Source organism: Alligator sinensis, unplaced genomic scaffold (genome assembly GCF_000455745.1).
Source record: "Alligator sinensis unplaced genomic scaffold, ASM45574v1 scaffold193_1, whole genome shotgun sequence".
Classification (NCBI taxonomy): Eukaryota; Metazoa; Chordata; order Crocodylia; family Alligatoridae; genus Alligator; species Alligator sinensis.
Genome location: NW_005842199.1, coordinates 119,114 through 135,758, shown reverse-complemented (window position 1 = coordinate 135,758; position 16,645 = coordinate 119,114). Strand labels below are relative to the sequence as shown.

General features: G+C 46.1%; 1 protein-coding gene across 5 annotated transcripts in view; it reads left to right on the top strand.

Moving 5' to 3' along the window:
* Nucleotides 1-16,645, top strand: part of CTBP2 (C-terminal binding protein 2) — a 269,000-nt gene that overhangs the window by 239,593 nt on the left and 12,762 nt on the right. For all 5 annotated transcript variants that reach the window (XM_006026581.3, XM_006026580.3, XM_025207560.1 and 2 more), the window contains 2 exons: nt 9,660-9,866; nt 16,421-16,635. In XM_006026581.3, coding sequence (XP_006026643.1) covers nt 9,660-9,866; nt 16,421-16,635 — 422 coding nt within the window. The remainder of the gene's footprint in view (nt 1-9,659; nt 9,867-16,420; nt 16,636-16,645) is intronic.

The window sequence follows — 16,645 nt, the reverse complement described above, 5'->3', positions numbered from 1 at the left end:
TAGGGAAAATTTTGGCTCTCCTTTTTTTCTTTCCAGGATTTGTAGTATGAGTAGCTCTTGACTTTTAAGGGGTTAAATTACAAGATCCATTTGCCAAAAAGTTGATTATATATAAAGGGATACAACATTAACTTAAAAATCTCAGTTGTGACTGAACATTATATTTCCAGTAGTGTTCCAAGTGGCAGCTAACGTTACTGTAACCAAAGGAGATTAAGAAGAAAACATTTTCTGCATTTGAGTTGTTTGTTTTTCAGGTTTCCCTTTTCTTTCCTGTGGTCAGTTAGTTTCCCCCTGTGTTTGTCTGAGTCTTTCATCTAGCAGCAGAGGAATGAAAAACATTTTAACCATTGAGAAGTAAGATTTATAAAAGCACAGAAATTGGCAGGAGGCCTCCTGAAAAATGTGAGACCCAAAAATGATTTTTACTTTTTTAAATTTTTCAGTTGTGTACATTTAAAGCTGTCAGTCTCCCTTTAAAAAAGAGAAAAAGGATTATCTGAGTGTGTTATTGTATCATTCTACCCCTTCGAAGAGCTCTGCTTAAATGTGCCAGTACACAAAGAACTTAAATATATGCTTAACTTTAATTATGTGCCTAAATCTCATCGGAGTAAGCGTGATGTTTAACTGCTTTGCTAAGAGGTTAAAATTAAGCACATACTTAAGTGCTTTACTGACTTGGAACCTTAATACGGTGGATGTTGGGGAGACATTTTCAATTACCTTAATACTTTCCACTCTACACAGAGACATGTCACTTGAAAAAGGGACCTATAGTAACAAAGGAACAACTGTTTTCAAGATCTGAGGGTTAGAGTGAGAGTAAGGATATCAGCAAAGGGGTTTGAGACTTTTAAATGTAACACTTGCCCGTTGTCTCCCCAGTGGCAGCAGCAGCAGACGAATGCAGGGTGGGGGGAAGCTGCAGGTAGAGGGGTTTTAACACCCTTTCACTAAGGGTAATACATCTACTGCTCCTCTGTTTCCTGGATTTGGTATGTGTATGATCAGCATCAGAAGTTTTCCAGCCTCTCTCATGTGGCTGTTGGGAAGAAGACCATCTTAAGAGTTGTCAAAGGTGACAATTTAATTAGTCACAGTCCAATCAGTTACACTAGAAACCTTGAGACACATTTTTTTCAGAACAATTGGCAGACAGTCGTAGTTTAAAAAAATAAATGTGAAATGCAGGGAAAATGTCTCTATAAAAATGTCTGTAAATACATAGCAGATCATTAGTTCCTTGGGAACATAATAAAGGTTATATAGGCTTTGCAAAACCATTATAAATCAGTGCTTCACATCCAATTGTAATTAATATCCAGACTAAATACAAGTATTGCTAATGTGTATGAAAGGAAGAGAGGCAAGGTAGAGATAGATGGATCATCATTTTGGACTGTGTGCAGTAAGAGAGGATTTCCAGAGCGGTAAGCTGCAAGACCTTTGTGCCCCTTCGCGGGCAGGTCATTGGAGGCTTAAACCCCTTATCATTAAGAGCCTGGCTAGAAGCCAAGATACTTGACACTAATTATTTCACTTGGCAGTAGTGGAGGCAGCATGTATTTATGCAGATTTCTCAAGTCAGGTATCACCAATGTGTGTTTAGGGAGGTCCATGGTATTACAGAAAGACTAGTGAAGAGCCAGTATACTCATAAAAAGCTTATGCATCTCTGGTTTAATTGGTCTATAAGGTGCACCTCTACCCTGCCTTCTATATTTTAGTAGAGTTGCAGTTTGTTGTTATGCTCTGGGGAATATGCAGGAAGAAAGGTTTGTTAATACCTTTTATTGGACCACCTATATAGCTGAGAGAGGTGTCAGATAAGACATGCCATTCCTTAGGACTAGGAAAGAAGCAGATCTTGCCCACGCCACATAGCAAGTAAAGCAATGGCTTTCGTTTAATTCCATTATGCAAATGAAAATAAGTCACTTAAAGAAGGAGAAGAGGGGAGTGAGTATAGCTGTGGAGAAAAAAAAGTTTATCAGAGGTAGCTACAAACTAAGCAAAGGGCAGGTGAAATAGATAAACCTAATTACATAAAAGAATAAGACTATTCAAAAGGGAAGAAAGTCATTATTACCTGTGGCGTGTAGAGAGGTTAACAGTGGGAGCGGGTAAATTGTAACGAGCCATAAAGAGAGAGATGTTGTTAACCACGTTAGCCTGAAATCAGGCAGGGTAGATATGCGCCTCCTAGACTAACTAAATCAGAAATGTGTAGCATATACTTTTATAGGGACTGGGCTTACTTCATCCAGTGCTGGGCCATCTGATCAGATCAGATGTGCCTTCTCATAGACCCATAAAACCATTGCTTGTATCCATGGTTCTTGGTGTCCAGTAATATCATGAATTTTTGTTCCCAGGCCCATCTGAAGTTACATTCTGGAGTACAAGGACTGGGGGGGCAGAGAGAGAGCAGTGATTCTGTGAAACCAGTTCTGCTGGTGACCAGGTGTTTCTGCCCTTTCCCATTTTTCTGTGGGAGTTCATTCAGGAGCAAAGTGGTTATTCAGTTTCCACAAGGGCATTTGGTGCATGAGATGAAATATATGACATTCTGTTATCAACATGTATCGGTCCCATGGGTTCTGGTGGTTTCATTGCAGAGTGTGTTCATTGTGGCGGTGGTGGAGATGTGTTTTGCACTAGTTGTTTAGGCAGGGTCTTGTTCTGCTTGGTGTTCATTGATCAGTGGAAAGTTTACTTCTCTGATGGTGAGTTGGCTAAGGTTGGAAAATAGTTTGGCACCCAGGAGCAAGGGGTAGGGAATTTTTTTTTCAATACTAACCCTCACTGGAACCCAGAAGAGAGGTCATGGAATAATTGCAACCGATACCTGAAGAAGACCAAACCTTGAGAGAGATATTTGTTACTGGATGAACTGTAGAGTCAGGACAGCTGTTAGACAAACTTTTGGGGACAAAGTGCCATTTCTTATATCTGAGAAAGGAGCAGATACAGCCTACCAGCGGTTCCCAAACTGTGGGTTGCGACCCCAAGTGGGGTTGCAACATCAGCAGATGGGGTCGTAGGGTTGGGAGACTGTGGGTTGGGAGTGAGAGGCCATGCTGAGGATATGGGGCCATGAAGCGGGGGGAAGCACTGGCCTAAGCTGTACTCAAACTATGTCAGGATAGCTATTTTGGCAGAACTCCCTAATGGAAATGCAGCATATGTCAGCCGAAAGAGGTTTTCTGCTGGCCTAGTTACATTACCTCCCTGAACAGCAGTAGCAAAGCCCTCTTCTGTGAGCAAAGGTGTGGCCAGACCAAGGTTGTGTGGTGTTTACACACAGCCGTGCTCTGACAAAGCTTTCTGGTGCAGACTGGGCCTTTGAAGATAAAACCACAAACCACAGAGCTGGGCTGATGAGAAGGAGCAGCCTAGAGCAGGGAGTGCAACTCCTCCACTACCAGACCAGGTCATGCAAAGCACTCGGCCGTGTCAGTGTTTGTAGCTGAAGATGTGACCCTGGTAGAATCAAGACAAAGAGGCGCCTCTTAGTTGCCGGTAAAAAGCCCAGTGCTGCCCCTAAAAGAGGTCTGCTCCTCTTTTCCCTTGCTGGGACATCTATTCCTGCCTTCTGGAGCAACACCTCTCCCCTTGGTGCTGAATCCCATTCTTATCAGGACTGGCCAGCCATACCCCTATAGCATATTACCATGGGCCTATTGGGTCCACCATCCCAGGCCTCTTGAAGTTGGAGGATGAGATCACTCTTCCTAACCGTTGCTTTCATTGCGCCCAATGCCCTAGGCTGGAACCAAAGGCTTGTTCTCTCCCAGGGCAGACTCCACCTCCCTAAGCCATACAGCCTCTGGCTCGTTCTCTTCTTCCTTGCCCCACATCTCTCTCTTGGCTGCCCAGGGGTGCTGGGGCACTGTCACCTCAGCACGGTGTGTCACTCCACTTCAAACCCTCATGGTCAGATACGTCCTTTCACTGTAGTTCTGAGCTCTCGTCTTAAGGTAGACTTACAAATTTGCATAAAACAGCGAGTTAACCTCCTAATTTTTTAAAGTTATTCTCCACACCAGTATTAAACTTTTCAGATTGAATCCCCACTTCATTACTGGATCATTTTAGTGAAGGGCCCAAGCCATCTTGTCACAGAGAGTCTCTAAGTGGATCATGCAGCATATCTCTGTCTACCTCTGCTTCCAAATGTCAAGTCCCACTCCACCAAGGCACAGGCAGCCTGCTTCAGATCAGTAACACAACCGTGTGGAGCAATCCACTGATTTGTATAAATGTTACGCTGTTGAAATGGCTGCTGGGTCTGATGCCAACTTCAGGAGAGCTGTACTTCAGTCTCTTTTTTACTCGTGCAGCTGATACTCCTCATTCCCCCAGTCCTGAGAACTGACAGGTATAGGCGCCTGGTATCTGAAGTGGAGGCCACACTGATGTGCACTTGCAAAGAAGGAAGTTACTATCCCTGTTGTAACTAGAGTTTGTCGAGGTGTCGACGCCATGGCAATTGACATTTGGCAGCAGCCCTGTAGTGTGGAGACTAAACCTGAACCTGCTCTAGGGAAGAGATGGAGCTTCTTGAAGGCTGGTCTGAGATTATGTTATAAATCCATCAGGAAGTGAGGACTCCCAGAAACATCTGTACCTTCTACTCCAAGTCCATGGTGCATTTTTGACCTCTCAGACCCTACCATAATAGATAGCAACATATGTATTTTAAAAAACTCAAACCTACCAAAACAGGACAGTTCATTAAATGTTGCTTTCCCTCTGGGAGGATGAGAAGACCAAGAAGATGTGACAGACATTAGACATAGCACTTAATGTTCTATTGGAAGGTGTTCAGCACCATGCTATATATAACAGAATAACAGAACACAAACCTCTTTGCTGTTCAAGCTGATGGCCTCTTCCTTTTGAATGACAGCTTGGTGAATTAAAGTTATTTCTGTGCCAAAACAAAGTCTTTCTATTGTGAAGGGCTCTTGCTTTAGTTCACAGATGAGAATGATCAGATTCAAACAGGAGACAAACACGATTTCTTCTTTGTTCAAATTTAAGGCATTTCCTTTCTAGATATTTTGGAAGTATTGAACCAGCTTCAGTTATGTGAGTTTGATCAGTGTTCATCATGTCTAATATTTCTGTCACTTTCTGGTTTCAGTTATCTCCTCCCTACCAAAGATCAACCAGGTGGTAGGATACAGTTGCACCTTATAGACTGATTCAGAGATGCATAAGCTTTCGTAAGCAACCACTCACTTCATCTTAATTGGGTCTCTACTCTTAATTGCAATCTCACTAATTTTTACATGGAGCAAACCTCTCGGGGCAAGGTTGTGATGAGACAGACAGGTCTGGTATAGAGTCATCAGAGTCCCTTGATCCCTTTCAGTATGGCCCTTTGAGAATGGCATAGAGACTGCAGTAATCCCATTGCATAGGGCTATTTCCTATTGATGGCATTTTTATTGTATGAAACATGAATTTAACAGACAGTTTAACATATCATGTTGACTTTTTTGATGCCGTTGTTGACCCTCTGCTGAGAGTTAGCATGCGTCGAGGCCTTGCACACCAGCCTCCCAGTGAAGAAGTCCATGTCACACTGTGGGTATATTCTGTATATAACTGGTTTCATTTATACACATACATCAGCCCTGGGACAAGTGTGGTCAACAGCATGCAGCCAGGCTGTTCTGCCACAAATCTCTGTCCAACACCAGTGCCTGTTTCCTAGGGAACAGTTGTCTTCTTAAGCAATCAAAAGCTAAAGGGAAGAGCAAACAGCTGCATCTTGCACAATTCCTCCTTTCCCAAAACTGCCTCTCTGTAGATCCTTCCATTATGCCAGACTAACCATGACCTGCACGTCTTCCTGGGAGCAAAACTTCCTCTCATATGCCAAAAAAAATTTTGGAAGATTATGTGTAACAGTGCCACCTGGTGTCTGAGAACAATAATACTGCCGTAGCAATAGTACAGCCTTCTTAACTAGGTTGAAGAGTCGTCATATATATTGACCTTTTTGTGTGGTACAGAGATTTTTAGATGTAGGAAGTAGCAACATAAATTGTTTTACCACTAATGGATACCATTAGCATATAAAATCAAACTGATCTTTATGCACTGCCAGATGTATGCAGCTCTTTCATGTTTGCTGATGGGCTGGTGTTAACATGATTCATTGCTTCAAAATGCTGTATTGTAAATCTTAATAAAACTAAGAAACACAAGGTCTTTGGAACAGTCATTTTGAATTAGACACTTGGCTAAAGCATTTATCTGCAAAATGTTTTTATTCAGCTGTGAGCTGTTGACATGCTGCTCACAGTTTGACTCTGCTATCCAGTGTGTTTGCAGACTGATTAGCTTTTTGCTGTTTTCTCTTACAAGTAAACAAAATCTGCCTGATTATTTACATTTGAAGACCTTTCTTTAACTTCATATTGCATGCCAAGGGAGTCCCTGCTTCTTCCCCACCCATGCCATGCCCCCTACTCTGCCTGACCATACAAAGTATATTTTGATCATGACTTCCAACCTCACCAAACTTCCTGTCTACCAGACTGTTGTCATTCCTACCCTGTTGCATGGATGTGAAATTTGGATGACATATCAGAAACACCTGAAAGCGTTGGAACGTTACTATTAGTAATGTCTCCAGAAAGTCCTCCAAACCAGCCAGAAGGATTGAAGAATGAACACTAGTGTTCTGGTCAAACACCACTAGCATTGAAACTAAGTTTATACAGCACCAGCACCATTGGACAACCCATGTCATAAGGATGCCTGACAACTAGCTCCTAAAACGGGTCTTTATAATCCCACTTACCAATGGTCACCACTCAGGAGCAAAAGAAAAGTTTCAAGGGTACCTTGAAGACCAGTCTGAAGAATGAGATATTAACAGCAGTACCTGGGAGAGTCAAGCACTGACCCATCCCCAAGGGCATCTTGATGTCAACAACAAGGCACCAATAATTTTGAGCAAATTCATCTCACTATGGAGACAGATAGACAAGAGAGAGAAAAGGAAAGAGCTGTGACCCAACATCACTAGGATCTACTCCTTCCTTCTGGAGCTGTTTGCTGTATCTTCAGTTGAACATGCAGATCTTGGATTGACCTCCTCAGTTACAGACTCACCAGTGACTTCCCTATTTACTAGAACACTGTCATCCTTGTAGCGAGGGACTGCCGCCACCACTGGGTATTCAGTGGGTGTAACAGCTTTTATATTAATTGCAGTTATACACATGTGCTGGGGGCTGATAGACCCATAAATGCCTCCTGGACCAATCTACAACTCACTGAAGTCAGCAGAAAGGCTCTGATTACTTCAGTGAGATTTGGAGACTTAGACTGTCGTACAAACACTGAAGTTGATGCCTCAGTGATCTTTGCATGCGTGTCTCCATGCTGTAGCACTGCATATTATATTGTGCTAGTGCAAAATATTCTGATTAGACAAACTCCGGGCCTCTGCAATGCATGTTGGTGCTTAATATTCCTGGTAGTTTTGGGAAGCTATTTCAGTCCATTCTGTGGGGTTTTAAAAGTTGCATCCAGTACTCTGAAACTAGGCACAGCATGATGCATAACATTGGACCTGAGAAGTTTGGAAAGCACATTAATGAAGAGTTTGTCTTTAAAGCCCAGAGCCCTCCCAGCCATCTGGTTAATTGAACTGTACCAGAGCAATCAGGACAGATTTTCAGGGGCTTTCAAAGGGCTGAAATGTGCTGAACTGATTGCTAGGATCCTGATAGTACAGGATTCAGTCCTGGAGCTGGCATTGGTTCATTTCTTATCAAACCAGTTTACATTTCTTGTGTAGAGATAAGTTAGAGCAGATGTCTTCAGGCCATATAGCAATACTTCTGTGGCCCAGGTCGTGTACACTAGGCATCATTTGCTGAAGAGTTTACAGTCTGACATTGAACTATGCTAAAAAAAAGAAAGCAAGTGTTTCTGTACCTCATTCACACTCTTATCCAGTCTGTAGTTTAAACTATGTTTAAAGAAGGAAAAAAAACCCAAGTTTTCCTGTCTGCAAACAGTTTGGAATAGCCAGTCCAAGAGGAGGTATGAACTACTCTCGTCATCTTCTCAATGAGGCATTTGCACTGAAATGTGGAAGTGATTTAAAGATGTGCTGTGTACCTCACCTCTTCCTAGGTGCCAGCAGCACTGGTGGTCCTTACCGAGCTGCCAAAACCTGCGGCTACTCCAGGACGGGTATGCATTCTCAACATAAACACATGCAGCATGTTGCAAGCACAGGGACTGAATGGAAACACCACAACTTCAGAGGGCATTTTAGCAGTTACGTTGTTCATTTACATATTTAATTAAACGCACAGTTTTTGTGACTGTTTTGCAGCTCTAAGTCTAGTGGTTTTTAACTGTTTTCATATGTCCTCAAGATTACACCTAATGATGGGGGCTTGTTGAGCTGATGTATTCAGCAGCCTGCCTAGCTCTTTCTTGCTGCTCTTCCCTACTTGTTACTGTGCTTCTTGAACCCTGTGGATCATTCCATGGCAGCTCTGTCCCTTCCCCCTCCATCCCTCCCACCTTTCCAATTTCTTTTCAGATACTGAGATGGATCCACTGAGGCAATGTCTTAACTGCAGGTAGACCCTCTCAAACTAAGGGTGTTAAAGTGAAAATGAAATAATTACTAAGCTACAGAGGAAATTAGCACAGACTGATGTATATTAGCAGCACGGAGGGACTTAGTTACTGCCTGAGTTGCTGTGCTAATGTAAGGCATTGTTGGTAGCCCCTGACATGGCAGCTGGCTTCAGTTAAGGGTTTTTTGGTAGATGAATGAGATGCAAGTAAAGACAACCGAGTGCAATGCCAGTTGTTAGGATTGATCCTTTTACTTGGGAGTAGGTGCATGGGTCCTTCCTCTATAGGTTAGCGGCAAGTGATTCTTCATGCAAGTGTTGCTCAGTAAGAACAGCAGCATCAGGCCCTTTGCATCAAAATGGGGCTCCCAAGATGGTAACTCTTCTTTCAGAACAAACAAGTGAAAGGAAAGTATTTATGACAAGGAAGAAATTTGTCAAAAAAACATAGGTGACTTCAGTTTGTTCCATTTTTGTAAGCTTTTCTACAGATGGACTTCGCTAGGCATAGTTATTTTAGAATAGCTGCTCCTGAGTGACTGTGGGTAGACACTTTTATGCCAGAAAAAGACTGTGTAATTTAATCCAGTTTTAAATTGTATCCACACATGGAGATAATCAAGAATAGCTACTGCACTTGTAAATTCACACTCAGTCTTCATCCAAGCTAGCTTTAACGTGTAGACAAGTCCAATATATAAATGGTGTTTTCTTACATATACTTTTTCTTAACCTGGCCTGCAGGGAGCAGCTGTACGTATGATGCAGGCAGCAGTTTAACTATAAGGCAGCATTTGCCATAACGTTCCCTTCACAATCATGGTATTTCTGAGCAGGTCCCTTTCAGCGGCAGGGTGGGAAATGGGCTACCAACAGCAGCAGGGAAAAAGTCTTTACACTAGGAATTGTTCCAAGCCATTTCCAGGAGCATTATAAAACAAGCTTAGTTTCATTAGAGAGAGCCTGGGGATGCTGCTGGCACTGTGCATCACTGAGACATGACTTTGTTTTTTCTTCTTCGTCTTCCCCTAGGGATTGCCGTCTGCAATATCCCATCAGCAGCTGTGGAAGAGACTGCTGACTCCACCATATGCCACGTCCTGAACCTCTACAGACGGAACACGTGGCTTTACCAGGCGTTGAGGGAAGGGACCCGCGTGCAGAGTGTGGAGCAGATAAGAGAGGTGGCCTCAGGAGCAGCTCGGATCAGAGGAGAAACTCTTGGCCTCATTGGATTTGGTATGTTGGCAAGAATGGCAGACAAAGCCCCGTAGAAGCCTCTCATTTCTAGCAGAGTTGATCTCGAAGAAATGGCCATGAGGTTTTAGTTTGTTTGTATCAGGATAATTTGTCTTGCCATTTCTTTGAAAAGAAGCACTTTTCTTGGAGTAACTGCAGCCACAGTGGGAGAACATTGGTGAGACGCTCCTCTCACTGGTAGCCCAGTGAAGCTCTCAGGCATTAGTCTTTCTTCCTGCAGGTTTTCCATGAGGATCCTTGCCTTTAAGACACTGAAATCTTCCAATGCTCCGGTCTCCAGAATACAAGGCTAGCAGGCTATAATCATCGAACTTACAGTTTCTCTAGCATCTGATCAGTAGCGATTCCCTCAGAGACCATGGCCAGGCCACATGCAGGGCCAGGCTGTTGTTTTAAGTTTTACACCCACCCAAAGAATGTAACACTTGAATCAACCATTGCTGAATATTGCCCCACATACGAATTAGTTGTTGCAAAAGCATCCCAAGGAAGGAATTGTACCCAGCTTCTGCTGTGTTCCAGGTTTACTCTTCTCAGAAATAATTTACTACTGGCCCTGCCCAAATTACAACTGTCCCCACAAAGGAACCCAGACCCACTGCAAGGATCATTGTCTCCTGGTGACTAGGCCACAAACACCTTTGCTCAGTAGGTCCACACCTCCCTTGGGTGATAGAACTAGCTCTTCAAGTAGGGACTCAACCCAGCAGTCCCATTTGAGGAGCAGATCCCAAACCTTGCTGATCAGTGCATTGGGGGGAAGGGAGGTGTGGGAAGGTAGTTCCTCACAGTGCTATTCCCTTCACCACCCTCCTGCCTAGTGGACTATTCCAGCCCTGGTTAGGCAGCTATGCTGTCCACACAGTGCCAGGAGATTGTGTAGCATCTAAGGAAGGGGGAGCCTCAGAAGCTTGCTAAGCAGGGAGCTGCCTAAGCTTCAGGAGCAGAATGCAGTAGAGGGGCAAGTCATCAGTACCTAAGCGGCTGACTTGGCCAGCAAGTAACCCGCCACTGACCAAGCAGTTGCCTCCCCCTGCTCAGGTTGACCCCCTTCCTCCCCGCAAGCACAGGTGAGGATGACTGCCTCTGCAGGTCAGCATACATGCTGCAGATGTGGAGATTTTGGGTCAGGTCCTTGCTGCAAAATCGGGGTGCACTGTATCTAGGTCTCCAGTATCAGGTGTCTAATATCAGGTCTCCACTGCCTTAACCACTAGAATCGTCTGCCAGGTGTGGGGGGTAGTGGAAGCATATGCAGAGACTGTCCCTTGGCTAGCTTCTGTGAGGGCTGTCTGACTTAGGCATACTCTCAACCTGCTGCAGGGTTTGGCCCAGACTGGTGACATGTGCCTAGTTAAGGAATCAGTTAGATAGTCCTCCAGTCGGCACATTAGCTGTAGAGTGGCAGCTTTAGGAGATCTAAGCAATTTAGGTTGTAGTTCCTTACTTTTCTGCAGTAACCACTCATGCCTGGGCAAGTTGCAAAGTGTTGGGTCCTACTCCCCTTTCCATAGCCATGCAGAGATGAACCACACCCTAGCAGTGGGCGTATCTATACATGCATTTGATTGCAGATCAGTTTACTCACAAGTAACTACTAGCAAGTAAACACTCCCAGGCAAGCGTCTACACGTGCTGTGAAGCAGGAGCATATTTGCTACTAATGGCAGCAAACTTCTCCCACTTCCTGTGGCCTGTCGATGGCCCCTGCCACCACCAGGGGGAGCTCTAGGCTTCCCTGGGGTGCTAGCTCAGCAACTGGCAGGAAGCACGGGGCTAGGAGACTCCTGGTCTGAGCTGGAACATTACACCTGCCCCCGGGTGCTGCCTGCTGCCGGGGTGGGGATAATGTCCCCCTGCCCCAGCAGCAGGGAGCTCCTGGCCCTGGCTCCCCGATCAGGGGCAGGGGACATGGAAAGAGCTTCAGGGGTGGGGTAGGTTTCAGCCCTCTACCCCGATCCGCTGGTGGGGCAGCTAGTTCACTGCTAGCTGCCCCACTAGCAGATCCATGGATGACTGGTGCCTCAAGTCAGGGGGGGCAAGTGCCCACCCCGACACCAGTCAGCAATGGGGGGGTCCCCCTCGTGGCCAATCTCACTGACCAGGGTGGAGGGGGGGGTCCCCCAGCAGCCGGTCACGCTGACCGGGAGTGGGGTGCAATCTTACTCACCAAAAAACAGCCGCGTCACTTCCGAAAGTCTCGCAGCCACTTCCGAACTCAGCATGGCCGCTTTTGCTGGAGGCCACGCTTCCCGGCCAGCGCTCGCAGGGTAGGCACCAGTGCTCCTACCTGCCCCCCTGCCTGTCACCTAAGCAGGGAGCGCAACCTGACAGGGGGTGCGTGTGCACCCCCTACACATCACCACTGGGCAGATGGGACCTACCACACCCCTACTGCTCTTTCCAGTCACCCAATCCCAGCCCCCACTCCATGATTGCAGGGTGGAGGCTGCAGAGCCTGTTCCCTGCTCAGCTTCATGTGTGTGGAGCTGGGCAGGGAACAGCGGGGCTCAGGCTGGGAGATAAGGGCTCTCCCAGCACTGGTCCTGCGACTACAGATCTGGCACTGGGACATAAGGGTCTCTCAGCCCCTGCTTCCCAATCATGATCTTGGAGCGGGGAGCTTGGAGCTCACTGCTGCTGGGGTCGGGGGGGACATAGTCCCTGCCCAGGCTCCGTAGCGGAGCCCACCCCAGCAGAAGGCAGCTCCTGGGGGCAGGGAGCAATCTCTCACCTCCTGGTGGCTGGCTGACTGGAGCAGATTTGGTCCTGGTCAGGCATCTACACAAGCACCGCTGCACTGTTACTAATCAAAAGTAAATTCGCTGCTAGAATTTGCAGGTAGCAAAGTTACTCATGATTAGAGAGGTTTATTGCACAGTAAGCATGTGCATGAGAGGTTTAGTGTGCAGTAAAGCATCTTGTGTAGATGCGCCCAGTGGGTTGGGAGCTGACCAGCTCTGAGGAAGTCACTGGTATTAAAGATGCCTCAAGAGCTACCTCTCAAACTAACAAAGTTTAGGGAGCCCTGGGTTAAAAGTCCTGCCAGTGTCATGCTGCACCTTAGGCAGAGGCCAGATGTAGAATGTCAGCTAGGAAGTGTGGTCCAGTGGTTTTCACAGCCATTATTACACATTTACTTTGTGCTGTTCCCCTTCAAAGCCCTTTGCGAATTACAGCACCCCTGAAACAGGCTGAAAAGTAGTGTTCCTTGTAAGAAACACGGAAGCTGAGGCCAAGACAAGAACTAACTACCCTGGGTCACAAGACTGTTCCCTGCAGAGCCAAGTTCAGGAGGGCATGGCTCCTAGCTCTGAGGTTGACCCAGTACATTATATAGATCAGTGGCCCTCACTCAGCCTTTTTAGACCCAAGGCACCCTCCATAACTTTTCTGAATTCAGCAGGCCCCTTGGTAAGAACCACTGCCTGAGCTTACCTTGGTGCGTAGCATCACTGGGGAGGGGAAGAAGAGAACCAGGGCAACCACCCTGGGCGCTGCCTTTGGGAAGAGGCACAAAAACAGCCATTGCTGCAGCTGGAACAGATCATGCTGCTCCAGTAGGCACAGAAAGAGTAGGTGCTGCCCCAAAATTGCCCCAGACACAGAGCCACACTACTTTTCAACCAGGTGAAAGTGCTGCATGTTTCTTGTGCAGAGCCTGACTGGGCAGCAGGTGCAGGAGCAGGCATCCTGCCCACATCAGTTACCTGTGAAACCTCATGCGGGCAAAAGCGCCTGCTAAACTCCTGTCATAGTCCAGCCCAGTCTGGCCCCGCACTCCCCTCCTGGCTGTTCCACCTGACAATGGTGGCAGCTTGGAGATTTCCCTTCGTTTCTGTGCTTCTGCAGGCTGCCACGCTGCTGTTACTCCAGTGAGCTAGTTTCATCCCGTCTGTAACTCCAGCGATTGCAGAGGTGGAAACCAAAGGATAGATTGAGCCCTTTGCTTTCAAACTGGCTGTAAGAAAGCTAAACTATTAAGAGCAAAGATACAGCACCAACTTCCATGGAATGGACTACTCCATGGTCCTAGCATTAGTCCTCATTTTAGGGCCTGATGCAGGAAACGGTGTTGCAAGCATACCGCTTATTGTGGGTGCAGTCGCATCCCAGCCCTGAAGTCCCACCTCAGCATAACCCAACACCAGACAGGCAGAGGCAGTAAAGGGACAGAGCAGGGGCCTGTCCCTTGTCTGGGCAAGGAGGTTGCATTGTACGGAAAGGCAGCGTGTCAACCAGTCACACCCCAGGACGCACATAGCCTTATTCTAATGAGCACTTCAGCATGAATGTGCAGTGCTTGCTTATTTGGATTTCACTGCATTTCTGAACAGAAGAACAAGGACTAAAAGAGTATGTATTAAGGCAGGAGTTGGTTAGCTGAGTCCAGGCAATGACATTGAATAGGAATGACATTGTGGATAATGACCTGCTGATTGCACTGCAGATGTCCCTCTTTATCAGAATAGCCTTATTAAACCTTTGCTTCCAAACCATGACAGTTGTCTTAGTCATGCCCAATTAAATAGTCATTCAGCAAGAGTAGGAAAGAAAAAAAACTACAGCAAACAAGTTGCTCTTATAACTAAGGCACTTTTTGGGGAAAAAATCCACATTGTTTTGCTGAACAGAAGTGTCTCAGTAAAGGATTTTTGTTTCTTTTTATGGCTTCTCAAGTTGCAACATAATCAGCAACTCAGCTGAAAGCTGCAAACAGGCAAGCACCATGTACATGCAGAGAGCAATGCTTCGTCAAATGATGGCCTTTAAATAAGCTGGGAAATAGTTAACAGGCATGTCTTTGGGGTTTACCTTTTAACACTCTAGCTGCCAATATTGTAAAGGTGAATGCAACCTTATCCTGCTCCACGCTGTTACACAGTTATGTTTGACCTTCAACTAAGCCAACAGCTAGACAGTCTATGCTGAGAATTAGAGGCTCACAGATGTCACGTCTGCATTTGGGTGGGGGTGGGTAGGGAAGGGATGTCAGTGTGATAACAAGGAGATACGGGGGGCATTATACAACTCACTTGGGTCCTTTGTGTTTGTTCTTTCACCAACCAAACCCAGTACTAAATGGAATGGTACGTCACCAGGCTCAGGGCTGGAGTTCGGCATAATCATATCAGTACCTGGTTAGGGAGACACAAGGTTGCACACGGAGGCGAGTGTTCACGCTTTGGCATGGTTATATTTGAGCCCATGTCAGTGTGGATCAGCTCAAAGCACTTTACAAACACAGGTCAGTAAATCATAGTAGCACCTTCCTGAGAGACCCAAGTAGTAGCATCCTCGTTTTAGAAACAGATTCCTCACTAATGCTGGACTGCCCCTGGTTGCACGCTTACAATGCAATAATAGATACTTTCCACTCTGCACTTTTGTAGGGAGGAGTCTCAAGGCTACTGTACTGAGGTCAGAGTTGAAGGGAGTTACCTAATCTCTCTGCTTCTGTGCAGCTAGCTAGATCTAGGAGGGCACCCAAGCACCTGGCTGCCACTTCAGGCACCCAGCTCCAACATTCTTCCCATGCCACCAAAATGCTCAGAAACCTCCACTCATTTAAACCAGTAGCTGCCTAAATATCCCTTGGTAAAGTTCCCATAGCACCTACTTCTGCCAGTAGGTACGCACTACTTGGGCTGCTTGGTATGGCAGGATTTCCAACCAGGTACTCCTGTGGCCCTCCATCTGCAGGGCTCTGCCTTGTAGGTGTTCCCAGTACCTGCCTACTGGAGTGGGCACCATGCAAGACACCAACCCCGGTGCACATGTTCCATTAAAACATTTCCCAAAGGCAAAAAACCCAGGTTTGAATCCCCACTGATTAATTTAGAGCAGTGACTTGCCACAGGTTTTCCACCTCCCAGAAGGGAACCTAACCATGAGGGCACCGAGTATGGGGGGGAAGCTCACTCAAACTCTTCCACATTGTATAAGTAATTAAAATTTCATAGAGTAAAGACTTGCAACCTTATTCTCTTACACCGCAGGTCAGTGTCCTGGGCTTCTGCCACAAGTCAGTCACAAACACTCCAAGCGCACCATCTCAGTCCCTTGCTTATTCCCCACAGTGGGCCGAGACCCATTCTCATTGCTGGAAGCTGGAATTTTGCCTAATAGGAGCAGGGTCAAGCCCACAGCTCGTCTCTAGAGAGCACAGTACCATTAAGGGTAGCTGGTTGCTACCTAAAGCCAAATGCAACTGGACTAGGTGCTGTTTGGGAGTGAGATGCATTAGGAAAGTGCTGTGGGGCTGATTAAAAAGCCCCTTGCCAGCTGTAGCCAGTGCCAGTACCAGCACAGCCAAGCCAGTAGAGGGAATAAGTAGCACAGTGTGAACCAGAGTGGTTTGAATGCATCATGGCAAATTCTGGGAAGAGAGAAGTTTGGGAGTACTTAGTGCTACTCAGCAGCTTTGCTGTCCAGTTCACATTGTACCCATGCAGTACCGTTACAGTGCCAAGCTGCTTGAGGTCTCTGACACTCAGCAAGTTAAAACCCCCTCTTTTTCTATTTACACTTAGGTCGCACTGCGCAGGCGGTGGCAGTTCGAGCCAAGGCGTTTGGATTCAATGTGATATTTTATGACCCATACCTGCAGGATGGGATAGAAAGGTCCCTGGGAGTCCAGAGAGTCTACACACTCCAGGACCTGCTGTATCAGAGTGACTGTGTATCGTTGCACTGTAACCTTAATGAACATAATCACCACCTTATCAATGACTTTACGATCAAGCAGGTAATTTACC